General features: G+C 38.1%; 1 protein-coding gene across 1 annotated transcript in view; it reads right to left on the bottom strand.

Annotated features, from left to right (window-relative positions):
- The window catches only part of MED27 (mediator complex subunit 27), a 262,470-nt gene that overhangs the window by 145,360 nt on the left and 90,960 nt on the right, over window positions 1-26,150 (bottom strand). Inside the window, exon 3 of the mRNA XM_043985374.1 lies at window positions 8,756-8,886. Within this exon, the coding sequence (XP_043841309.1) occupies window positions 8,756-8,886 (131 nt within the window). The remainder of the gene's footprint in view (window positions 1-8,755; window positions 8,887-26,150) is intronic.

Genomic DNA, 26,150 nt, shown 5'->3' with positions numbered 1-26,150 from the left:
GAAATATTTAAAGCATTATAACGAATGCTAATAAAGCCCAAGTACTCTGAGAGTGTAAAATATTTTTTTTTTCCTACTAAAAATCGGTGAAGCTTTCCTAGTTTATTCTACCCACCGATTTTCCCTGCTCTCAAGAGAAAAACAGGCAAGCAACATGGAGTGATTATCTGTATTTCATCAATTTCACAGACTGTTAGAGCTAGAAGGATCATTTAATTCAACCTACTTAGACTGTATATTCCAACCTGCCCAGACCACCTATTTCAAGCTTCCCCAATACTCCTTTTCAAAAATAAAGACAATGAGCTGATAATTAACTACAAAGCACTGTCTTTGTTTATCTGGATATACTTCATTTATATTGCTCCCCTCACCTCCTTTCAAGATCCTTCATAACCTGGCCTCACTCTAGCTGGCTAGCCTGATACTACCTTACACAAAGGTTAAATCATTATTGTAGATGACTGCTCTATTCCCTTCCCCATATATTTTAGCCTACCCAAACAGGATCTGGTCTTAATCAATCCAGACACATAAGATCTATTTTATATATAAGCTATATTACATGATCACTTTTACTAATTGACTTATAAATGCCAAATTAAGCACTTTGATAATTAGCCCTATAAGGTATCATTAGCTAAATTTGGAATGGGAGAAACTGAGAGAAATCAAGGATGAATGAGTCCAAGGTTTTTTTCTACTCATTCCCTTAATCATATTGTCACAGAATTTCAGAATTGGAAGAAGCCTTAGAAATCAATGAGCCTAATGCCCTTGCCCTCATCTGACAGATTTCCAGAGAATTCAAGTGATTTATCTAAGACCACACAACTAATTACAAGTAGAACTGGGAGTTGAACCCCAATCTCCCTACTGCCAGTTCAGTACACTTTCCATCATATCAGACAGAGAACTATTTCTCTTATGATTAACAATACAAAGACAAGCTCCCCTACCCCAACCCCGCCCACCCTGGGCCAGTGCAATAAGGGTTAAGTGACTTGCCCAGGGTCACACAACTAGTAAGTGTAAGTGTCTGAGGCTGGATTTGAACTCATGTCCTCCTGAATCCAGGGCCGGTATTTTATCCACTGTGCCACCTAGCTCCCTACCAAAACTTTTTGAAAAACTATTTATAACAGCATAAATGATGGCATTTCTATAACTGGATACCAGATGTGTTCTCATTCTGTACCTACACAGGATAGGCTAAAGAGCAATGGCCAAATCATAGAACATTTGACTATGGTAATAGAATGAGAACTCTGAAGGCCACTTCCTTGGGAGTTTTCAAATTCTATTTCAAAGCAAATTAAAAAGTAAATGTGAATCTGAGGGGTAGTGGGGGACGGGGTGAGGAAACTAGAAGAGAAAGAAATTGTGCTGAATAGACTCAAATTTTGACAATCAACTGTGAAAAGCCATTGATTTGGGGGCAGCCAGGTGGTGCAGTGAATAAAGCACTGGTCCTGGATTCAGGAGGTCCTGGGTTCAAATCCAGCCTGAGACACTTCACACTTGCTAGCTGTGTGACCCTCATTGCCCCACCAGAAAAGAAAAGAAAAGCCATTGACTTAGCAAGTCTCTCAGCCTAGTGGCACTGAAGCCTTTATAACAATACTTTTATCATGTGACCAACATTTGTTAAAGCTCTCAGTTTCTCATTAATCACTAATCACAAAACTGTAATAGAGTAATATCTCCCATTAAAGTCCTGCTTTGAGGTCGTATTTGAGGTATAGAAGTACGTCAGCAAAGGACAATCTGGCAGGTTTTACCAAACTACTAAGGAACAGTAAGACTGCAATCTGTATTAGTAAGGACAGTCACTGATGAGATCATAGTTTTTCTAAAGCAATGAAGTAAATAAAATGATGTAAATCCATTCAAACACTTTGCAGCATTCAATTGTCAGACACAAATAAAACTGACTGAATTCAATTCTGACTAAAAATTAGTGGCTAAAATGCTAGGTGCCAGGAAATACCCATGAAGCCATTTTGCAAGAGGGGCTCCTTGGAAAATTACTCCATCTTGTAGTATTTCTAAGCTGAAAATGAAGAATTACAAGTAAACACTACTACTCAATGCTAAATGAGCAATAACATTCTTAGGGACCCCATAATCACAGGATCTGAGTGGGGCAGGGAGAAGTTTGATCAGAATCACCTCTACAAAATCTCCAACAAATGGCCCTCCAGCCTCTGCCTCTTTCACCTGCAGGGAAAGAGAGCTCACAGCTTCCCCATACAGACCATTCCATTTTTTGAACAGCTCTCATTGGTGAGCAGTTTTTCTTATATCTGCTCATAGGAATGAAAAGCAAAGGACTCTACTGGAATAGCACATGTCCTTCACAGTTCCTGGGCAGAAAAAATGAGGCAGTCAATTTAAATGTAACTGATGTTAATAATTGAGAGTCTAGTATTGTGAGTTATTGGAAACTGATCTCTACCTTATTAATGCAATCCCTTGTCATGAAGAAAAAAGATTTCTCCATGTTCTAGAATGCAAACAATATTTTAATCTTTAATTATATTCTCAATTTTAACTCTTCTGGAGAAGAGCGCCTGTCTAGGCCTGAGGATTATTTCTTTATTACATAGCCTCTCTGTGGTATTTAATGAATATTGTTACTTAATACTTGTCAGTTGGGAAAAGAAGAACTTAGCAGATTTTTCCCAAAGTTTTGATAACTTTTCCAAAACTGAGAAAATGTGCAGCCACAAAGTTAATGGCTTCCCTTCTGGGCACTCCTCAGAGAAGACAATATCTGAGCCTAATGGGCAATGACTGAACCCACTAGATATCCTACTGAAGATAGTAAGATGAGTAAATGACCTGCTGGCACAAAACTCCTCATCTTTTCAAAGAATCAGGGTAGGGGGCGGCTAGGTGGCGCAGTGGATAAAGCACCAGCCCTGGATTCAGGAGTTCCTGAGTTCAAATCCAGCCTCAGACACTTGACACTTATTGGCTGTGTGACCGTGGGCAAGTCACTTAACCCCCATTGCCCCGCAAAAAAAAAAAAAAAAAAAAAAAAAAGAATCAGGGTAGCATTTAATAACTGGAAGAAATTACATACTCAGTACTGCCTTGGTTATCCTAAAAGAGTTCATCAACTTACTTCCTAAAGGTCAGTCAGTCTACAAGCATTTCTTAAGTTCTTACTTAAGTGTTAGGCACTGTGCTAAGTTCTGGGGATACAAAGGGAAAAAAACCATCCCTGTTCTCAAGGAGCTCCCATTCAAGTGGGGGGTGGGGGTGGGGGTGGAGATAAACACCAATAATTACATACATACAAGATAGTTACAGAGTTTGTCCCCAAGACAATACTTCAATACTTCTTTACCAAGAAGGCACAACTAGACTACTCCAGCAAAAAAGTGATGACAAATATTTTAAGGCTCTCACCTTTTTTGCAAGATAATGAGCTAAACAATCAACAGAGAATTTATAAACTTCCTAGCAAACCCTGCTATCAGGAGGACTTAGGCACTGGAAAGCAACTTGGCCATGGGATCCAGCAAAAAGTTCCATAGCAGCAATGAAGCATCATCGCAAGCATGGTACAAATCACATCTTAGATAGGGGGCTGCAAAGAGAGCATAAAAAAGGGGAAAGGATCCACATGTACGAACATATTTATAGCAGCTCTCTTTGTAGTGGCAAAGAATTGGAAATTGAGGGAATGCCCTTCAATAGGGGAATGACTGAACAAGTTGTGGTATATGAATGTAATGGGATGCTATTGTGCTGTAAGAAATAATCAATGAGCAGGCAGATTTTAGAAAAACCTGAGAAGACTTAAGTGTGGACTGATGCTGAGTAAAGTAAGCAGAACCAGGAGAAAGAACATTGTACACTGTAACAGGAACATTGTACAATGATCAGCTGTGATAGACTTAGCTCTTCTCAGCAATACAATGATAGAAGAATAATGCCAAAGAACTCATGATGGAAAATGCTCTCTCCACATCCAGAAAAAGAACTGTGGATTCTGAATGCAGATTGAACCATACTGTTTCTACTACCGTACTATTTCTACTTTTTTCTTTTTGTTTCTTTTTTGATGTTTTCCCTTTTGCTCTGATTCTTCTTTCACAACATGACTAATGCAGAAATATGTTTAATGTGTTTGTACATATATAACCTATATCAGATTGCTTTCTGTCTTGGGGAGGGAGAAAAATTTGGAACTAAAAATCTTATGAAAACAAATGTTAAAAACTAGATTTACATGTAACTGGTAAATAATACAATACTTTTATGATTTAAAAAAAAAATGAGGGGGCTGAAGTTGGAAAAGTAAGGAGCTTGATCTGTGCACGTGGCTCAGAATAAAACTTGCACAAATCTCTCCAAAATGCATAAGAAATAGAAAGAATGTGATGATCAGGTCAGCTAAAGGAACAGTATCTTTAACAGCAACAACTTCAACATTTTTAAAGTCCTACTACATGCCCAAGGCTTTAGTAGGCACTGTGAAAAACACAACAATTAGATAAGAAACAACTCGTAGGGGCAGCTAGATGGCGCAGTAGATAAAGCACCGGCCCTGGATTCAGGAGTACCCGAGTTCAAATCCGACCTCAGACCCTTCACACTTACTAGCTGTGTGACTCTGGGCAAGTCACTTAACCCCAATTGCCTCACAGAAAAAAAAAAAAAAGAAAAGAAAAAGAAACAGCTCATGCCCTCTTGTAACTTCCAATCTAGTATCACTCTCCTACTAGAAAATATCAGTCTCTCTTATCAGAGGCTGGCCCACTTCTAAGATCTACAAGAGACTCAGTACTTCATCACAGGATCAGAGAGTCAGAGCTGGAAGAAATTTTAAGTCATTTTCCAGATGAGGAAGCAGGCCAAGACAGGTGAAATGACCTGCCTGAGATCACCCAGGTAATAAAGAGAAGAGCCAGGGCTCTGATCCAGGTCCTCTGACTCCAAATCCAGTGCCTTTTCCACGGCACCCCTTTGCAACCAATCTACAATTGCTACTGACTCCATGTTAAATAAAAAGCACCAACACTAGGTTCTACCTTTCAAGAGTAGGGAAGACATCTGCCAGCTATATTAGAGAGAACTGAAATAGTTGTAGGAGTTACTGAGTACTCTGCATAATTTCATGTCGATGATCTTTTTGGGAATTAGTGTACATGGCCATAGCAGAAAACGAGCCTCTTTCAGTTAAACATCCAGAAACAAATTAGTGGCTGTACCTAAGGCAATCTGTTGTATAAACACTGTAACGTCTAAGGGTAAAGAACCTCCAGAATGTCCTATGTTCACATCATTATCTCAGTTGCCTCCTGAATCAATTCCTTCTAGGGACAGAGGTTTACAGCTGTACAATTTTTTGTTCAAATCCATGACAGGACAGTCAAGCACAAGAGGATAACGTGAGAAGTTAATTTTATTTCCCCATACACTCAAGGGTGTCAGGCAATACTGTTAGTCTGAAAATAATGCTGAATGCATAGTATTTGCTACTGACCAGCTCAAAAAGCTTCAACAGAATTTGAAACTTCTAGATGAAAGGATCAACTTTCTACTTTTAACAAATAAGATACATCAGAGGTTAAAGAATCTCTTTCCCTGAAGAACTTGAAAACATAAGGCAACTTAACAGTTGCCTGAGATGGGTTAAGCCCAATCCATGAAATCCTCCCCTATTCCCCTCAGATCTCATTCAGCACTTTATTTAATGACTTTCTGATGCATTTGTGTGTGGTTTTGTATTAAAGTTATCTATCCTCCATAGAGCTCTGATGCCTCATCATGGAATGGGTGTGATCCTTGGTCCTTGAAGTCTCTGTGAGTGGAGCCCAAGGTCCCCCTGGTTCTAGGAAATTTGAAAGGCTTTGAACATGGGCTGGGCGACAAACTACATATCAGCTCTCTAAGGGCCAGCCTAGGCTATCTTATAAGAGAATGAGTTTCCAGTCAATAGAATTAGAACCAAAAGCTGTAAGGAAGGTTACAAAGGATATCGCATTGTTTGGAAGGTTGACTAGATAACCACGAAAGTCTCTTACAATGCTAAGATTCTAAGTATTATAAAGATTCGTTTCAGTAACTGAGAATATCTACAATCAAACTGGCTAAGTCTACTAGGTAATATTTTATGACTTCTCAGTCTTTAAAACTACTGGTATATTATTACAGACCAATTACATAAGATGATAGCTATTTATCCAAACTATCTATAATACTACTATAATATGGAGTTAGGCAAAGTTTTTGTACAGCAGCCAGAGAACAAAAGCTATCTCTTATATAAAGGACTCGGGCGAATATGAGCATATGGAAGTTGAGGAAGTGAGATGACATCTCCTGTGCCCTCAAAACGGTAACAAATAGCAAGATCTCTTTTCTTTCAAACAGAATCTTGGTATTCTTACAAGCTTCTATGAAGGGAGAGGAAGGATATGAATCATTAATCCCATGAATCACTAATCCTATGGGACAAGCAGGAAGGATCCGAGATCTTCAAAGACAACTGTACTGTTAAGCCAACTACATTTTTCAAACATACATCCCTTCAAATCCCCATATCCTTGCTTTAACATGCCTGTGGTCTCATTGCAGCTTAGTACAGTCTGTGGTTTTGCTACAGAAGCCTTTGCAACTGTCCAGCTATTGACAAAATAAAATGTAGAAATCCATACACTGGTGTGCTAACAGATGTGTAAAGTTATAAGGGCTGGGTGGCGGGGAGAGGTGGAGGTGGGAAGTCTCCCTGATGTTTAAAGGCTATAGATGTGATAAGGATCCTGAAAAGATGAAGCAAGTTCAGTGGAGTCCTGCTATCAAGGTGAGTCTTACTTATATTTAAAATGCTAATACCATCAGTCTGCTATTATAGAATTCCATAATAAAATGGTTTGAATCACATCTCTTCAAAACCCAACAACTAACATGCAATAAAAAGCTGATACAATATAGTTAGTTAGCCTTTAAGATTGGATGTGACTCTTGTCTCCAAGACAGCAGTGTTTATAAAGGGGTGTCCACCACACTGATAGATCAAAGAGTTCAATGCTGTGAAAAAGCAGCAGTCAATAGTCACAAGGGCTACCAGGCTATCCACTATAGGAAATCATTTCATTGTTTTATTTCCTAGGCCACAGTAATCACCTTCCTCTTTGAAACTAAGTATTTTGAGTGATTTGTTATAAATGTATAATGACAGTCATGAGTATATCTAGTTGTTGTTGGGGTTTTTTTGGGTTTGGGGGTTTTTTGGCATGGGAACACAGACTGCTGATTGCCTTGGTCCTTAAATAGTTTCTAGGTGTCCTCATAATTGCATGTCACCTGTAAACAGGTTTCAAGCCAATGCAAATTAACAAATGGTGAACAGATGGACTAAGAACTGACTTTTGTCAAAAGAGAGTTAGCAAAAAACACTTTTTGGCTTTGGTCTTACGGGACCCATAACAAAAAAGCCCACCATTTCTAGCCAAACATCTTGCTTCAGTAGAATTGCCATGTACACAAAATGAAAAGTAATAAGGCCCATTAGAATTAAGAGGTGGGAAGTATGATTTGCAAAATCACTGAATTAACACAGTATCACAATGCAATTTTTCACACTCTGGGCAATTAGCCAAATAAGCAAAGTTGTTAGCAGTGCAAGATGTGCACAAAAATTGCTACTATGGTGCAAAAAAGTCATGTGGTCTATACAAGCTGTGTGAGAGGAAAAAAATATGTGCAACCTAATGGCTACATTCAGTGGCCTGAGCAAGGTTTGGTGATAGGTCGAGGCTTAAATCTGAGAAACAAAAGTCCAATATGTGGATACTAATAAAGAGATATCACTAGGCAAAGGGAAAAAAAGCCAGAACACCTGCTTGCCATGATCGTGGCCATGTGCAAATACACACTTTGTAAGCAAACTAGTCTTTTTAGACTAGAAGTGAGAAAATATAGATTTAATCAGGGGGTGTAAATAATAGAAAGTCATTTTCTAAGAAGTCCAGAAAAGGAGGGATTGCAGGGATTCAAACCATTCTTCACTGATCGGGGTAGAAGAGAGAGAAGGGAGGGAGTGTTGAAACTGTCTCCAAATTCAGGTCACAGAATGGTAAAGAGGGAAAGAAATCCTACAAATTCTCTTGCCCAACACCCATTATTTTAAAGATTAGACAATGAAGCCCTGGAAAGCTTAAATGGGAGGGGCTGAGGGGGGGGGTGTGTGCATGTACAGGGGAATAAACATTTATTAAATGCCTACTATGTGCTAGGGACTATGTTAAGTGCTTTACAAATATTATTTGCCCCAGACCAGAGCTAGAATTGGAATCCAAGTCTACTATCTACACGTTTAGTGTTCTCTCCACTAAACAACAGCTCTCCTTCAATCTCCCCAGTCCAAAACTGACTTGGTGCAAAGCTCATAGCAGACCATGCACAGACTGTTTCACAGAGCCAGATTCACAATGCTACCTATGGGAACATCAATCATTGACAAAAAAGGAACAAAAGTACTTGTCTTTTGCCTGCCTGGAGAATGGAAGAAGCAAAGAAAGCATTTTGAAACCCTAGGAAGAAAAAAAAAAGACACAAAGCTAAGGACTCATATGAAACGTTAATATTTTCTTCATAATGTGTTTTAAATTTGCCATAATAGAACTATTCTTAAAAGAAAGACTCTCACAAATAAAGTGGCATCACTTAATGGCCACCTAATAAAGTCACAACATGAAATTCATGCAAAACATTTCTTCACAATCTCAATACTCACTGTGGAGGTAAGACAAGGGTTGTAGGCTGAGCTTTAGGTCTCCGTTTTGCAGATACTCCCATTTGGTTGGCAGAACGTTTCAGGGACTGTTGATTCAGGAGGCCAGAAGCTAGACCGGCATGGTACTGCAACTACATAGGAAAAAAAAAAAAAACCCACATAAAAACTTAGTATGTTCTATCCTGGTAGGCACATTCCAGATGCAATGCTCAATATGTCTAAGTCCTTTAGTCTAGTCATATAATTCCAAATAGAACTAATGTCCCAAAGAGAAAGGCACTAATAAAGGTTATTTTAACTTTTATACTGTCTGAATAATAAACAGTATATTTTTCACAGTAGCTAGTTTGTGAAAATTCTAATTAGCTTCCCTTAAGTATGAAAGAATAAATGATTCCATGCCACCAATCATGAACATTAAAATTGACCAATAACCGGGGCAGCTAGATGGCGCAGTGGATAGAGCACCGGCCCTGGAGTCAGGAGTACCTGAGTTCAAATCCGGCCTCAGACACTTAACACTTACTAGCTGTGTGACCCTGGGCAAGTCACTTAACCCCAATTGCCCCGCAAAAAAAAAAAAAAATTGACCAATAACCAAACTCAGTAAGAAACCAAATCAGTTTCTGGAGTCTAAAGAAAGTGATTGGTTACAAAAGAATATTAATGACAAGGTCATAACTTCAAGCTTACGGAAATGAACAAGAGTATACTGATGTTTGCTGAATTAATAACCACAGTTTACATTTATATAGCATTTCATGGCTTATAAAACTTTTTATACATTATCTCAATGGAGCCCCATGACAGTTCTGTGAGGTTGGTAGGTGACGTAGATTACTAAACCAGGGTTCAGAGAAATTAGATGAATGACCCAAAGCCACACAGCTTATGTTGGAACTGGCACTTAAACTCAGGGGGCTTTTTGACTCCAAGTCCAGTGATCATTTAACCGCCTCAAAAAATCTGCATTAAAATTTTCATTGTTGTTATTAGTTGTTTTTCAGTTACGTCTGGCTCTCTGTGACCTCATTTGGGGTTTTCTTGGCAAAGATGCTGGAGTAGTTTGCCATTTCCTTCTCCAATTCATTTTACAGATGAGGAAACTGAGGCAAACAGGGTTAAGTGACTTGCCCAGGGTCAACACACAGCTAGTAAGTGTCTGAGGTCACATTTGAACTCAGGAAGATGAGTCTTCCTGACTCTAGGTCCAACAGTCTACCCACGGTGGCATCCCATTGCCCCCATTAAATAGAGTGAAAAGAAGAAACTGAATTGAACGAACAAAGTTTAGAGAAATTATTCCAAAGAAATCCGAGAGTGGCAAATTGATAAAGAAGCAGTATAGTTAAATGTTATCAGTATCAACACTAATAGTTTTATTCCTCATCTACCCAAAAATCCCAACCTTCAACTTAACTAAGAACAAGTCCACTTACTTCTCTAAACCTCAGGTTTTCAACGTGAAAAATGAACTTGATGGTACTTGTTTCTGAAACCTACTGAGATTACGAATGCAACTCTTATTATTCTCACTTATCAGCAGATAACCCTACTCTTCCTCCTAAATTTGTCAAGCAGTAATATCTGTCTGTTACTTTACTTTATCTTCCCATTTGGAATCCAACATTTCTGTATTTTAGCTCTCAGTGAAAGATGTCAGCATGTGTCTCTCTACAATAAAATGTTACTTGAAAGGTATTCCAATTTTACAGAGATGTAAATAAAACATTCAAATGTGAAAATGACAAGTTAAGAATTTGGATTAGTACCACTTACAACATACAGTCTGTTTCTTCCACCCTTCTAAAATTATAGCACATTCTTTTGAGCACTTAGAGTCAACCAAATATACAAATAGTAATTCATTTGGCAGCTCTGAATCAATTTCTTTTCAAAATGAGCTTGCTAGGCATAGGTTTCCTTTGGAAAATCAGTTACACCACAGCTCTTGATAATGAAACCGGTGCCCACCATATACAAAGGGCTAGGCCCTGGATGCAAAGGCTAATAATGTTCTGAAAAATAAATGGCCTTAGCTAAAGCCATTGAGCCGAGCACAGTCAGAGAATGAGAAAAACAAAACCAATTGAAATGTTCTGCTCCTCGAAAGTGGCCATAAAAATGAAGATATTCAGTGACCCAATAGGACTCGAATGTCAGTGTTTGGAGCATCCATATTGCTTTTTAACAGGCTCCTGATTTACTTGGTCGATTTGCTGCATAAGCCATATACAACACAAGACAAAGATTTATGGTATTCTTAATAAAAACTGAGTTCTTCTCAGAGAAAGAAAAGGGGGGCATCATTTGGCTCTAACAACTCATTGTAGACCAATGAATTTTGCTCAAATTTGTTTTTCTCGTACAGATTTTTAAAATGGGAAATCAATGGAAGCAAGGGACAGTACAAGTTTGAAAGACAATGTTTCAAAATGTCAGCGACTTGGGTTTCGATCTTCCCCACCAGAATTTGCAATGAGTGCAATATGCACAAGGTTTTATGGAATTAAAGGTAAAGACAGCTTGGCAAGAGCCCCCTCCTGGCTCAAGAAACGTTCTCTCCTCTTTCCTTTTCTTCTTTGCATCTTTATTAGAGTCCATGCAAGCTCAGCCATTCCCTCACTGCTGACTCTACTCCGGAAGGGCTCTGCTGGCTATGCATCAGAGTGGCACGGTGGCTACTCTGCCCACCTGGCATCCTTCACATCACTTGCCCAAAACAAACACAAAACCAGCAGAACTCTGTGTTAACCACCAACTGATGGTGAATGTTTTCCCATGAAAACTTGTGCCATCTTGAACTCAATCAATATATGCCACACTGCTTGAACATGTGTAAACAGAAAGATTCCCATTCCCGAAAACAAAATCCGTCCTTGAAAGCTGACTCACAGTGATTAAGTGACGTTTGTTAATCATATATACCTACCCCTGCTTCCAGGAACAGACTCGACTGTCAAGATCTCTAAGGGCCCATTAAATATTTACCAAACCATCTTTATAATAGGAAAAAAAGGTCAAAGTTAATAAAACTGATAGGCAGTTCCTGTCCAACCTAATTTATACATTATTTAAGGACAACATATACTATTTCATGGAACACTGTTTTGATCTGAAAAAATTCTTGGAAAATGTTCACTTATCCAATAGCTCTGTACGCCAGAAGGGAAGTTTAAACAATTCACAAATTAATATTAAGAACATAGCACTCCACAAATTACAGTCACAAGTTTTCATTTACAGGTTCTGTAATATTTTCTATTAAAATACATTTCACTAAACACACTTCTCTCCAAATGTCTATGGCATGGAAACATCCCAAAGTTCTAGTGCGATTTTTCTATCTGGCATCATTTCTCCTCTTAACAACAAAATTCAATAGAAATGTAAATGAAAGGGCAGGGGTGAAAGGAAGGGAGGAATCTGGATAGAGAGGTAAAGGACAATGGGAACCGAATGTTGCAATACACTGTCAGACATGGCTATATTGTTGCTCAGTTTTATTAACTGTTTTTCTCTGTTGCAAGGTAGGAGTGAGGGCAGAGGAGAAAACAGGGAATGAATGGTACAAAAAGAGCATCAATAATTTTTTGTTTTATAAGAGAAAAGAGATAAAACAATTTAGCCTTCTTTTGACTTCACCACAGTTGGTTGTTTCATTCATTCATTCATTTTACTTGCTAGGTGATAGTCAGAGGTTATTTTTTACCTTGTAGTTTAAGGAGATTTCTTAAATACAATCTTTATGACTATTAATTCAACTATTAATGGTCTAGAGCTACAATGCTAGGCTCCTAACTAAAGTACCTTCCAGTTTCCTTTCTTGATATATGTTCATTCATATAAAAGGTCAAGAATTGAGAATTAGGGAGATCAGACAAAATTAGGGGAAAGTCTGAATTATTAGACTACTTTAATCTTTCTTACATGAATTATTTATTTAAATCATTTTTCCACAGACAGCAACAGTAAACTTTAACTCAGCACTTTTCAGAATGATCACCAAGTTGAAATTAATGAAGGTAGTTAGTGCTTCCAATAATACTTGGTAACATAGATTAGAAACAATTACATTAATAAAAATTATAGAATTAAGATAGAAATTCATAAATCCTAACTCAAATTAACTCATTCCTAACCCTTATGTTCAAAAATTAGATAGTGCTTTTCCCTGTTGTTCTTAGCAATATGCTATAGATGTCACATTATTAAAAATGCTTCCAACATCACTAAAAGAGATCTAATGTTTCACTATGAAGAGTATGGTATTAAATTCCAAATGAGGACCAATAAAGGAAGGAAGGAAGGAAGGAAGGAAGGAAGGAAGGAAGGAAGGAAGGAAGGAAGGAAGGAAGGAAGGAAGGAAGAAAAAAGAAAGAAAGAAGGAAAGAAAGAAAGAAAACTAAAAGATAGCATACTGATGAATCTAATATATTAAATAGGTAGTGTTTAATTATAATTAATATTTCAAAACTATAAGGTGCATGATTAAGGACAGTGGAATCGCCATGGTAGACCCTTCCAGAATGATGTGTCCTACTTTAAACATGACAGCAGTAACAACAAAGGAAAAGCCAGTATTGCAAAACAGACCAACTAGATGATACTTGATATTTTTTTTTTTAAGTGAGGCAGTTGGGGTTAAGTGACTTGCCCAGAGTCACACAGCTGGTAAGGATATTTTTTTTTAAATCACTCTAAGTTTCTTTAAAGATTGCTTTCCTTAAAAGATTTAACCCTCCCCCCCCCAATGGATTTAATACATGAAGTTTTCAGGTATATAACTAATGCATCAGTACAGTAGAGAAAGCACAGGGCTCTGAAATGAGAGAATCTGGATTAAAATCCTCCATCTGAAACCTAATAGAGGTAGGTAGTTACCTGGAAAGTCCCTTAAACTCCCTATGCCTCCTTCCTCATTGGTAGACAACAGAGTCCCTCCCAGCTGAAGATAGATGGTATAATGACCATTAAGAAAAGAACACTTTCTAGTAACTAAAATTCCATTGATAGGGTAAATTAATCAAAAAGCAGTTATTAAAACATTTACTATATGCCAGTCAGCATGCTAAGTGCTAGAGATAGAAATAACAAAAATAAAACAATCCATACTTCTCAATTAGCTTTATTTTATCTGGGAACACATATAAGAAAATAAATACAAAAAATGCAATAGGATTGTTAACAGACACAAGTTAATAATGAATTCTGATATTAGTAGATCCTGAGAAATATTTCAAGGCATTAGCATTCCACTGAATTCATAATCAGTGTGATCCTGTCCTACAGTATAGCTTGCAAAGAGACCTTAACTGCTGCATTCCTGATGCTCAAACTGGTAAATACCAGAGAATAAACCTTATTTTCTCACGATTCTGAATGTCTGTACACAGACTAAAAGGAGAGAGTATGTCCCTTTGGCTAATCTTAAAAATGGCTGGCATTTATGTGATCTTAAGCCTGCTATTTTGCTTGATACATGCAACACTGCATATTTATACATGTGTCCTATCACTCCTTGCTAGATTTTAAGTAGTAGGGGAGTAAAGATCATATCTTAATTAAACTATGTATCGTCCTCACTGTCTAATAAAGTGCTTTGTATTTCACATGCATGTACTAAATGGTTGTTATAGATGAGTGAATAAATGAATGAATGAACCACAGCATAAGTCAGAGGTGTCAAACAAGCAGTCAGCATTGCAGCTGTCAACACCCAGTACCTGGGGAACCAGATTAAAATGTAATTGGCAGGCAGTTAGGTGGTACAGTGGATAAAGCACCGGCCCTGGATTCAGGAGGACCTGAGTTCAAATCTGACCTCAGACACTTGACACTTACTAGCTGTGTGACCCTGGACAAATCACTTAACCCTCATTGCCCCCATAAAAATAAAAAACTAAATAATTTTGGGGGAAGGGATGTAATTAGGAAATATTTTTTAAAATAAATGGAAATACAATAGAACAAAGGGAATGTTGATATGTGGTTTTCAAATTCAATATGCAGCTGAAGAAATCTTTATGGATATTTAAGGGCCCCCATTTTCTATTTGAGCATAAATGGTTCAGAGTCATAGGTTTTAGGACCACGGTGGCCCTTTTATATCAATTTACTTAATCCAGCAGTTCTCAAAATGCCTTCCTGTCTCCAAGGCTGGTTCTCTGTCCACCACTCAAATTATTTCATACAAAGATGAAATAGAAAAAGTTCCTCTTCATAAGACTATATGAACTCATAGTCTATTAGAATTACAGTATTAGATACAGCATTAGGGGGGCAGCTAGGTGGTGCAGTGGATAAAGCACCGGCCCTGGACTCAGGAGGACCTGAGTTCAAATCTGGCCTCAGACACTTGACACTTACTAGCTGTGTGACCTGGACAAATCACTTATCCCCCTTTGCGCTGCCAAAAAAAAAAAAAGATATAGCATTAGAGATACAGACAACTAGAATTCAAATTAGACTACAAGCACCCAGGAAGATTCCAGATGGGACTGATCATTCTGAGCAGAGGGAAGCAAGGGGAAGCATGGAAGCTAATTAGGCCTAGAGGAAGAGGATTTCCATAAGTATCCTGGTCCAGCAGACAATGCACTGAACCTGGATGCAGGAGAAAGACCTGAATTACATCTCATACACTTACAGGCTCTATGACCATTGGCAGGCTACCTGCTCCAAGCCTCAGCTTCCTCTTCTATAAATGGAGACAGGAAAACTTGTACTTCCTATCTCATAGAGTTGTTGAGGGAGAAAGAGAACTTTGAAAATCTTAAAGCACTGTATAAATTTTATTATTATTATTACAAACAAAGGTGCAGAGGGAGTCTAATTCCGAGAGAACTATGTTCCATACTTTTAAAAATACTTGGGCAGGAACAAGCATTTAATTAAGTTGCAGTCTCCATTAAGAGATATGTTCTTGGATTATGTGATAGTTCCTGGATGAGAGAATAAAGGATACTAAATAAGCAATGATATTAACATCCCTGTTCACAATGAACTAGATTTTTTTCTTATGCTATCTTCTTCTTTGCCCTCTTCTGTAATGATTGGAACGACGCCACCTACTGGAGACTTACTATAGGAAAGCTCCACCATGAGGAGAATGCCTCAGGAGGCAAGGCCATGCGGCTTTTCCTTGGCGTTGGGAAGTGACATTTGCTCATGCATACTGTCTATCAAGGCTACCAGCCAATCAACTTGAGAAGCCTCCCATTTCTGGGAGGGGACAGGAAGGAGGAAGGAGGGCCTGAGCGGAGAGCTCGTCTCTTTTGGGTTCCTGACTTCACCATGGTGGTGGTGGTGGCAGCAGAGGACTTCACAGGAAAATTGAGGAAAGATAGGATTGCCACGCTGTTGGAATTCTGTTCTCAATCTTCTCTTTCTATCTTTCAATAAACCCTTAAAAACCTAAACTCATTTTATCAGTGATTTTTGTCAGTTTCCCCCAAAACTGGGGGAACAGATTAGAACCCACATTTAGAATCTTAAATTACACACTGCTAAACATTGATATGGCATACAAGGATAATTCTAAACTTTAGAGATCAACTTAACAGTCTACCACCTACTTAAGGACCACTTTAGCCTACAGATCATTCATAAAAACAGGGAAGCCAACATGTGGACATTAAAAAATGTTTCAAAATTACAAAACCCACCATCAAGACCACATTTTGAAAACCATATAACCTTAGATTGACTTAAATCATACATTGCTTGGAGAGGGGAAAAAGTCAAGATTTCTCTACAAATGTTAACATGTCCCCGAACCATTAAACCACTGACCAGGGCAAAGATTTAAGCATAATCAGGGCTATATTTCTGCCACTTTAAAAGACAAAGACCATTGCCCCTCATTATTAAAATATGCTTTTGGTTCACTTAATGAGGAGGATTCATTAATATGATAAAGCCCCTAGTTCTTCTTTTGAAAAATAAGCGTGCGTGCCTGAATTCAGCTGTGCCCAGGCAAGAAGGACAGAGAAATGCCAGCTCTAATTGTTTTCTCTGGGTTTTACTTTACAATCTCAGATAATGAGATCAGTTTGGAAGCTGCTTCTTCCTACCTCCCCCAACCTAGGTTTGATCCTTTAAGGGTAACTGCATTTTTAAGCTTGGTCAAAGCAGCATCAATAAACTATAAGAAGAAGGCCTCCAATTTATTTGCTTGTTTGTTTTCTATTCTGAAGTTAGGGTTAAGGCCTTTCAATTAGTATTAAAGGATGCTGAGATCAGGGCTATGTTTCCTGTCCATTTGTAGCACCATTTACTTGCTAACTGCTGTTTGTTTTTAAATATTAATCCTCACATTTTCAAACACAAAACATTATCCAAAAAAAGAAACTAAAATACATGCCCATGGGACAACCGCTGTTGTTTCTTCAAATCTCTGCAACATTTAGGATTGGTTACAATTGTTTGATTTGAACTTCGCAGGGCTCACACCTTTATTAATAATCCTTTCTCTACAACTGTTCCTGTTGACACTACATCTGCCTGCATGTTATCATATCTCAAAGATGCCAATCAGCTGAAAGTACTGTCACTCAGATAGCTGAACAGTTCCCTAACAAATCAGTATAGCTGAGAAAAAGAATGCAGATACCAGAAAGTTCACATAGCTTATTTGTTTTGCCTCCCATTAACCACCTATCTCCTTTACCATGTTCTCAACCTTCTCCATTCACCCTGGGTGGCTGGAAGAACAATTTTAAGGGCCACTAAAGAGGCTCCAGCTGGAGAGTCACCTAGTCCATTCCACAAGCAGAACCAACTGAAAATATAAAACAGGTTGCAGAGATAGCTCCATAGCACATCAAGAGGAAATGACATATAAGGATAATTCTAAACTTTAGAGACTGACATAACAAAAAGCAGTCAATTTCTCCTTTGGCATCATGTCCAGAGACTAGCTACACAGCTGACTGGACCACTGGTCTAAACCCATCTTAGTATTTTTTTAATATCCCAATCCCTAAGTAGACTCAAACCATTTCAAGCTACTAATTCTATTTATATTTTTGGAAATTCCCAAGCATGTGTGTGTGTGTGTGTGTGTGTGTGTGTGTGTGTGTGTGTGTGTATGATACATAACACAATATTTAGTAATAATTGTGATTATGTTCAAATTGGAAGCAGCTGTGTGGCTCAGTGGATAGAGTACTAGACCTGAATTCAGGAAGAACTGAGTTAAAATCTGGCCTCAGACAATCACTAACTGTGTGACCCTGAGTAAGTCACTCAACATCTGCCTAATCTACTAGAGGAGGAAATGCCACCCATTCCAATATCTTTGTCAAGAAAACCCTAAACAGGGTCACAAGAGTTGGACACATCTGAATGACTGAACAACACAAGTACCATCTAAATACAGAAACAGCAGGAAAGAACAAACGTTGCATTTATGAACTATTCAAGTTCTACTTCAATCATTAAAATAAAATCTTGGCTCAGAGCCTTGATGGAAATTCTGTAAATATGAGGGAGCTAAACAAGATCATCTCTAAAGTCCTTTCCAAAACCATAAAAGTACTGACCATAAAAAGCAATTTTTATTAAAATGAAATATACTTCTTGTTCTAGACTGGTCCTGACTCAAGCCAGTTCCTTGTTAGTTTAGGTTCAATACTGAAACAAAATGAGACCTTCATAAGTCATTTAACTGTCAACAAAATGGGATTTACATCAGCAGGAAAAGAGTATTCACTGAGGATAAGCAATGAGAATCCCTTGAGTTGTCAGCCAAGTATCTCAAGAGTTCCTCCAGCTCCTCCCTATTGCTTTGTACTTGAGACAAAAAAGTGAAGCTAAATAATCTGAACCAACCAAGTCTCAGGAATGTTTCAAGGAAAAACTACCCTAACCTCCATAGAGGGGAGCAGTCACTTATGAAATACAAGATAATATCATTTTTTAGTAGTAACTAATGACCTATAACGAAGGTACAAGCTAGATAAAACTAGGGGTTGGGAGAGACTTTTGGCCAGGACCCACTGGAGTTTAATGAATGGGGTTTGGAGTAGCAATGTGATAGGGGTTAGATCTATGCTTTTAGAAAGATTAATTTGACAGCTGAGTGAAGGATAGACTGGACTAGGGAGAAAACTGAGGCAAGGAGACGATCAAATTACTGCAATAGTCCAGGCATAAGGTGATGAAGGTATGACTGTAGATAGTGGCAAAGGTATCATGGTAGTTAGAGAGTGAAGAGGCAAAGATGATATCTGCATTGTAATGACTAGGAGAATGATAGGATCCTTGACAGAAACAGAGAAGATTGGAAAAGGGTAAAGATTTGAGGAAAGATAATGACTTTAGTTTTGTACATGCGAGTTTTAAGATATCTACAGGATATCCAATTTGAAGGTCCAATAAGCAGCTGAAAATGGAAGCCTGGAGGTCAGGAGAGAGGTTAGGTATGAATAAGCACATTTGGGAATCATAGAGGAGATAACTGAATCCAGGAAAAACTGATGAGCTCTCCAAGTGAAGTATATAGAGGGAGAAGAGAAGAGAGCCCAGCAGAGAGGCTTAGGGTTGAAGATCTAGAAAAGGAGACTGAAAAGGAGTAGTCAAGAGAAGTAGGAAGAGAATCAAGAGAAAGTAGTGTCATAAAAAGGAGGGCAGATAATCGACAGTGTCAAAGTTGCAGAGAAATCAAGGATGAAGACTGAGAAAAGGCCATTAGATTTGGCAATTTTTTTAATACATTTTAAGTTCTGACATCTCCCTCCCTCTCTCCCCACCACACACTAAAGAAGGCCACCATTTGACAAAGACATACATAGAGCTATAGATATGTAAAACTATACTATGAATAATTCTATTTATCAGTTCTTTCTTTGGAGGTGGACAGCATATTCCTTCATAGGTCTCTCATACCTGATCTGAATATTTCTAATACTTAGAAAAATTTCACTGTTCAGTTATTCTTCAAACAACATTGCTGTTACCACATACAATGTTCTCTTGGTTCTGTTCATTTCACTCTTCATTATTTCATACAAGTCTTTCCATGTTTTATCTAAAATCAACTGCTCATCATTTCTTACAGCACAGTACAGATTAAGAAACTAAGAGCACATTGGTAACTCATCGGTGGCAGATTGCAACCCCAAAAGTATTCTTTATGTTTCTCACCCATTTTATTGTCGGAAATCCTAATCACAAAGAATGAACATATAATGAGCCTTCTTCTTGTTTATCACTTAGTATGACTTGGGTAAAAAAAGGGTGAAAATTCAAGGGAAAAGAGAGCCATTTAATAAAAAAGAAAAGAAAAGCTAGAAAATACACTATTATTAGTTCAAACTAAAAGGAAAAACACAAACTAGGAAATCAGAAAATGAAAATGGTAAAAATAAAGTAAAGGCAGCAAATTGGGGAAGTGTACACTAGACAAAATGGCACATTGCTCACAGACTGCCTCTGATTTGGAGTGCCAATCCTAGAGAAGGAGGACTAGCCAAGCAGCACAAAAACAAGGTCAGGAAGAAGCAAGAGTAAACCTTCCACACAAGGTGACTATGCCCAGAAGTCTGCTTGGCTACCACAGAGCTGCTCTGGATATGTGAATGGATTTTCATGAGACTGATGAAAAACACTGCTCTTTTAATTCCTTTCTTTGACCTCAAAAGTTGTCAATTGTGAACTGAGCTTATAGATTTGGTATAAAAAAGAAATAAGGTGAAAATATACCTCCTTGGGGGGGCAGCTAGTGGTGCAATGGATAGAGCACCGGTCCTGGAGTCAGGAAGATCTGAGTTCAAATCCGACCTCAGACACTTGACATGTGCTAGCTGCATGACCCTAGGCAAGTCACTTAACCCCAATTGCCTCACCAAAAAAATAAAATAAAATTTATACACACACACACACACACACACACACACACACACACACACACACCTCCTTGGTCCCTTCTGAGAAACTGGAGGGAAAATATTCTTTTTTTTTCCCATAAAAGTATTTTATTATATTCCAGTTATATATGTAGAGATAGTTTGCATTGTTTTTACAAGATTTCTCCTTTCAATATTTTCTCCCTCCCTCCCTCTCCCCAAGACAGCAAGCAATCCGATATAGGTTATATATGTACAATCACATTAAACATATTTCTGCATTAGTCATGCTATGCGAGAGGAATCAGAGCAAAAAGGAAAAACCCTCAAAAAGAAAAAAAAAAAAAATAGAGATAGTATGGTTCAATCTGCATCTAGATTCCAGAGTTCTTTTTTTTCTTCTGGATTTGGAGAGTATTTTCCATTATGAGTCCTTTGGAACTATCTTGGACCATTGTATTGCTGAGAAGAGTCAAGTCTATCACAGTTGATCAACACACAATGTTGATACTGTATACAATGTTCTCCTGGTTCTGCTCATCTCCCTCAGCATCAGTTCATGTAAGTCCTTCCAGGTTTCTCTGAAATCCTCCTGCTCATTGTTTCTTACAGCACAATAGTATTCCATGACATTCATATACTACAACTTGTTCAGCCATTCCCCAACTGATGGGCATCCCCTCAATGGGGAAAATGTTCTTAACAAAGTTATGCCTAATTCTTCTTTGTTAAAGGAAACAAGGCAGAAAGTAGCACTTTAAATAGTAAAAGAACCAAATAGGAGTAAAAAGAAATTCATAGCATTTTGATGCCTGTGAAATTTGCTGAATGTCTAGGATCTGTGCTAAAAACCCTCACTAAATTCAGACAACTATTTATTCTAAGAGTTCTCCCTAAAATGGAAGTCAGGAAGATTGATAGAAAAGCATCTTTGAACTCTTTATAGAGATGGAATCTAGATGCAGATTGAACCATACTATTTCTATTCTTTTTGTTGTTTTTCTTTTTTAAGGTTTTTCCTTTTTGCTCTGATTCCTCTCATACAGCATGACTAATGCAGAAATATGTTTAATGTGATTGTACATATATAACCTATATCAGATTGCTTACTGTCTTAGGGAGGGGGGGAGGGAGGGAGAAAAATTTGAAACTAGAAATCTTATAAAAACAAATGTTGAAAACTATCTCTACATATAACTGGAAAATAAAAAGTAGTATCATTCATATAGGCACTCAATAAATGTTTATTGATTTGTATAGAAATTCTATAACTATGTACCAGAGACCTAGTCAAGAAGCATTATCAAGCAAGCATCTATGTATCCAACATTGTGAAAAGTACTAGAATATATTTTTATTGTTGTTGTTGTGTATTTTTGTTTTTTTTAGTGAGGCAAAGGGGGTTAAGTTACTTGCCCAGGGTCACACAGCTAGTAAGTGTTAAGTGTCTGAGGCTGCATTTGAACTCAGGTCCTCCTGAATCCAGGGCCGGTGCTCTATCCACTGTACCACCTTGCTGCCCTAGAATATATATATTTTTTTAATCAACCCTACCAAGGGTCAAGAAATATATGCATTTAAATTTCAGCACGTTTCTAAAAAATATGCATAGACAAGTATATGAGAGAACCACTAACTGAAAAAAATAACTACTACCTTTTCCCAACATCTATGATACCTACTAGCTGAACGATGACTTAAGGAATTGAAATTCTACCTATTCTTCAAAGCCCAGCCCAAATCCAACCTTCTCTTTGATAGCTTCCTTGACTATTCCTGCTGAAATGAATATGTTCAACTCGGTACCTACCATGTTTTAATAGTAGCCATTTTTTTTAGCATTCTGACCTTGGCTGCTTAAACCATGTCATGAAGGCCAAGGCAACCCAACGTATTAATAAAGTATTAAGAAATAGCTTTGAATGAATGTTAATCTGCTTACTCCATCTATATAGTTTGCTCTAAAGTTTGGGTAAGAAAAATGTAAGAGTTTATTTGCTATCTTTGCATAGCCAAGTAATGAAGCCTTTTGTGGAAAATCTCAAGAATCTAGAGCTCTATTGATCATGGGCATCTTTTGCAAAGAATTTTTAAAAAAAAAAGAAAGAAAAAGACAAGAAATAGAGGTCCCTTAGCTCTGAGAACAAACAGAAAAGAATGTCTTTCAAAGATCTGCTACTCTCTACCTTGTAGTATAGTAACTGAGAAAGCAGTTACCTATAAAGTTGAATTGAAGACTAGCTTCTGACCAACCTGTCTCACAGTTTATAGATCTAATAAGTAGGAAGAATTCATAAGTACATCACTACCCCCATAAGGTGAAACCCATTCTATAAATAAGGCCAAAAGCTTCCACCAATTGGTTCCTGCTTTCTGTGTAGACTGGCATCAGAGCTGTTGACACTTTGCCAGTGGGATAGGCAGTAGGTCAAAAGCCCTCAGCTTTGCAGTGCCCAGGTACCCAATCAGAAGTCACACTCAACCACTGCAGTGAGATCCAAAGTCCAACTCAAATTTGGTTCATATACCTTAAGTATTGTGTCTTGCATCTTTTCAGGTGGCCACTGACTTACCACAAAATCATCTATTTAGAAAGCACTTACTGCTAAGAGAAAATAAATTGGAAAGCTTATACCTCTAGTATCATTTTTTTTTTACGTTTCCTAACCAGATCATAAACTCAAGAGCAGCAATTGTGTTTGTTCATCTTTTATATCCCCTACAGTACCTTAGTACAGGACCTTGTCTGTGGACACTCAATAATATTTCATCAATTAAATGGTTCAAGGAAATAGTAGGAAGCTTGGACTCATCAATGTCTACAAAGACATTTCAGACAAATGTCAATTAAATAGCACATTTCCTATTTCACAGGACAACCTAAAGGAATAAATGCCTTCTAAATCAAAAAACAAAAAATTCCTCAAGCATGTAAACTTCTATTCTGCGCCACCCACCACCCCGCCCCCCGTAGGATTCATTCCCACTGGGAAGTAAAAGAAAGTAGCAAGTAGTACAAAATGGGGGTATATTTTTTAGATTTGATAGTCTACAAGAGCATTTATACTTGACTAAGAAAATATAATAAATGCATTTTTAAGTCTTCAAATAGTTAAATTTTAAGTCTTCAAATAGTTAAATTTTCAATTTTTATTAAAAAAAAACATCCATCAGTTTGATTGATAAGTGTACTTTTTACAACTAAGAATAAAAAAGTGAAGATTGGCAACATTTTTCGCCATATAATTTGCTTCCTCTGCCTTTTTCCACTGCACTGCACATAAATCAAAGAAATGTTAAAGAGGCCCATATATCACCAATTGGCATTTCCAAACTATTTACAAAGTAGCTAACAGACATGGCACAGAACATACAGAACTGCAAACCAGGAACTCTGAGTGTAAAGGGACAAAATGAGCTCAAGCACTGACAGGGGGTTATTAAGTTTACAAATACTTTCCAATGGGCAAATGATGATATTTATAAGAATGGCCCAAGTAAAACAGTGTTAGAAGGAAAGGAAAAATGGCAATGACAGGCTCAAAAAAAGAATAATGAGTGTTCCAACAACCTGCCAGTTTGGTGAGAAAGCACAGAAATCTGGGAAAGAGGCAGGAGAAAAAATATTTAATAAAGGTTGCAATGGGTTTGCAAGTAAAGCCCACATTACACTTGCAAAAGAGGTGCAGCCTTGAAGTAACAGATCAAGGTACAAGCCCAAGTATGTCCCCCTGAATCCCTTCTATAAAATGATCACAAAAGTTGGAAACTGTTTATTGAAATGAGGTGCTTTCCTACTTAGACAATGCAAGGCTAGCCCACGGTAGGAGCCCCCAAGAACAAACTGGTGGCTTCTGTCTGGATCCTGAGAAAGGGAAAGGCTGTAGCCGTCTATTGCAGAAGGCAGCACCCTGGTTACCAACAGAGGACAAGTAAGATACAGGCTTTCACAAGTCATCTGAAGGAGAAGAGCCTAGTCTATGCACAAGAACCATACGCTTTGCCTCTAGGGAGGAAAAAAATAGAACCTATTCCTTACTACACAGATCTCTGTGGCCACAGCACAAAGGGTAGGGACTGTAATGATGTCATCTTGGCTTCTTTGAAAAGTTCAGCTTTTAACGCTGCCATCACCCACCAGGTATTCTTGCCCTTCACTGTTACGCTCAGGAAAAATAACTGTAGACAGCCAAAATAATAAGGAAGCATCACAGAGAAAAGGGGTTTTTAAATCAGCTTGTAGGTTTAGAAAAAAAAATGAAAAGGTCCTCTCTTCAAAGAAGAGCGATGTCTTATAATCTTCCCCTCCCTGCCAAGCTGCAGTAGGCTCATAAAAGAGACATCAGACACTCTTTAGCAAGGGTACTAGTGACCCAAAAAGTTATTAAAGGATTTCCAATGAATAATGTCCTGCCTTTGCTCATGGAAACTTCATAAGAGCAAGCAGCTTGAAGAAAATGACGGTTCCAGTAGGATGGTGTTTCTCCAAAGGGAGCCTCAGAATCAATCCATAGGAATTTTTAGTAAGTTTTCAAAGGGGGGAAAGGTATCTCCTAAGCCAAAAACCATTCTGGGAAAACCCGACAGGAAAGAAAGGAGCCAGGATAAAGCTGAATCAGAACTGTATGAAAAGCTAATGACTGTGGAGCATGAGGGAAAAGGAAAGAAAGGTATGACTCTGAAATAGAAATGTTTACTAGTGTGAGAAAAATAATTATTAATAATGGGTTTCTAGGAGAACCCCAGACGTTTGTTTTAGCTGCTCTCTCCCTCTCACCAGAAACCAGCCTGGGATGAGCCTTCAGCTTAACAAAAAGGAATGCAGACTGATTCTTTTGATTAGCTTGGGGAAGAAGCACCACCTAGACTGTTGGAATTGGATCTCTAGACCAACCCCAAAGTCATGTCAATCAACTGAGCTGAATGATGCTAACCAATTAGCTTAGATCAAAGGAGGATAAAAAGACTGGGCCAAAAGGGGCTTGCTCTCTTCTTGGGACTCTTTTACTCTCCACACGTCCCTCTCGTCCTCTTGGCTCAATACACTGGGTATTAAATTGTTTAGGCCTGTAAGTCTGTGACTAGTGGGGAAGTCCAGGAGGACCCAAAGTCAAATGCTTTAATAATATGTGATATTAATTAATAATAATGCTTACCACCAAAACTGATGCAATAGCAATTAATATACAATTTAGTAATATTTTAGAAAACCCGGCCTAGTCCCCCCAATAATTTAAACAACACACTAGTAAGTGCAAGAACCTGTACATTTGACCACTAGACCATGAGATCTAGAGCTGGAAGGGACCTGAAAGATTATCTAGTTCAACCAATTCACTTTATGCATAAGGAAAAGGTAGCCATAGAAGTGGAATGACTTGCCCACCATCACATGGACAGTAAGTAGTAGGGTCAATACCCCAAGCTCAGGTCTTGGAACTCCAAGCCAGAATCCTTTTCACCACCCTAAATTGACCAACCTCAACCAGATGACGAATCATTTTCCCCTCCTCTCAGACAAGAGGTAGAGTACTACGGTATGAAAT

This window comes from Dromiciops gliroides, chromosome 2, assembly GCF_019393635.1.
Source record: "Dromiciops gliroides isolate mDroGli1 chromosome 2, mDroGli1.pri, whole genome shotgun sequence".
Lineage (NCBI taxonomy): Eukaryota > Metazoa > Chordata > Mammalia > Microbiotheria > Microbiotheriidae > Dromiciops > Dromiciops gliroides.
Note: the sequence above shows the minus strand (reverse complement) of the source record. Positions and strands in the feature narration are given on the sequence as shown.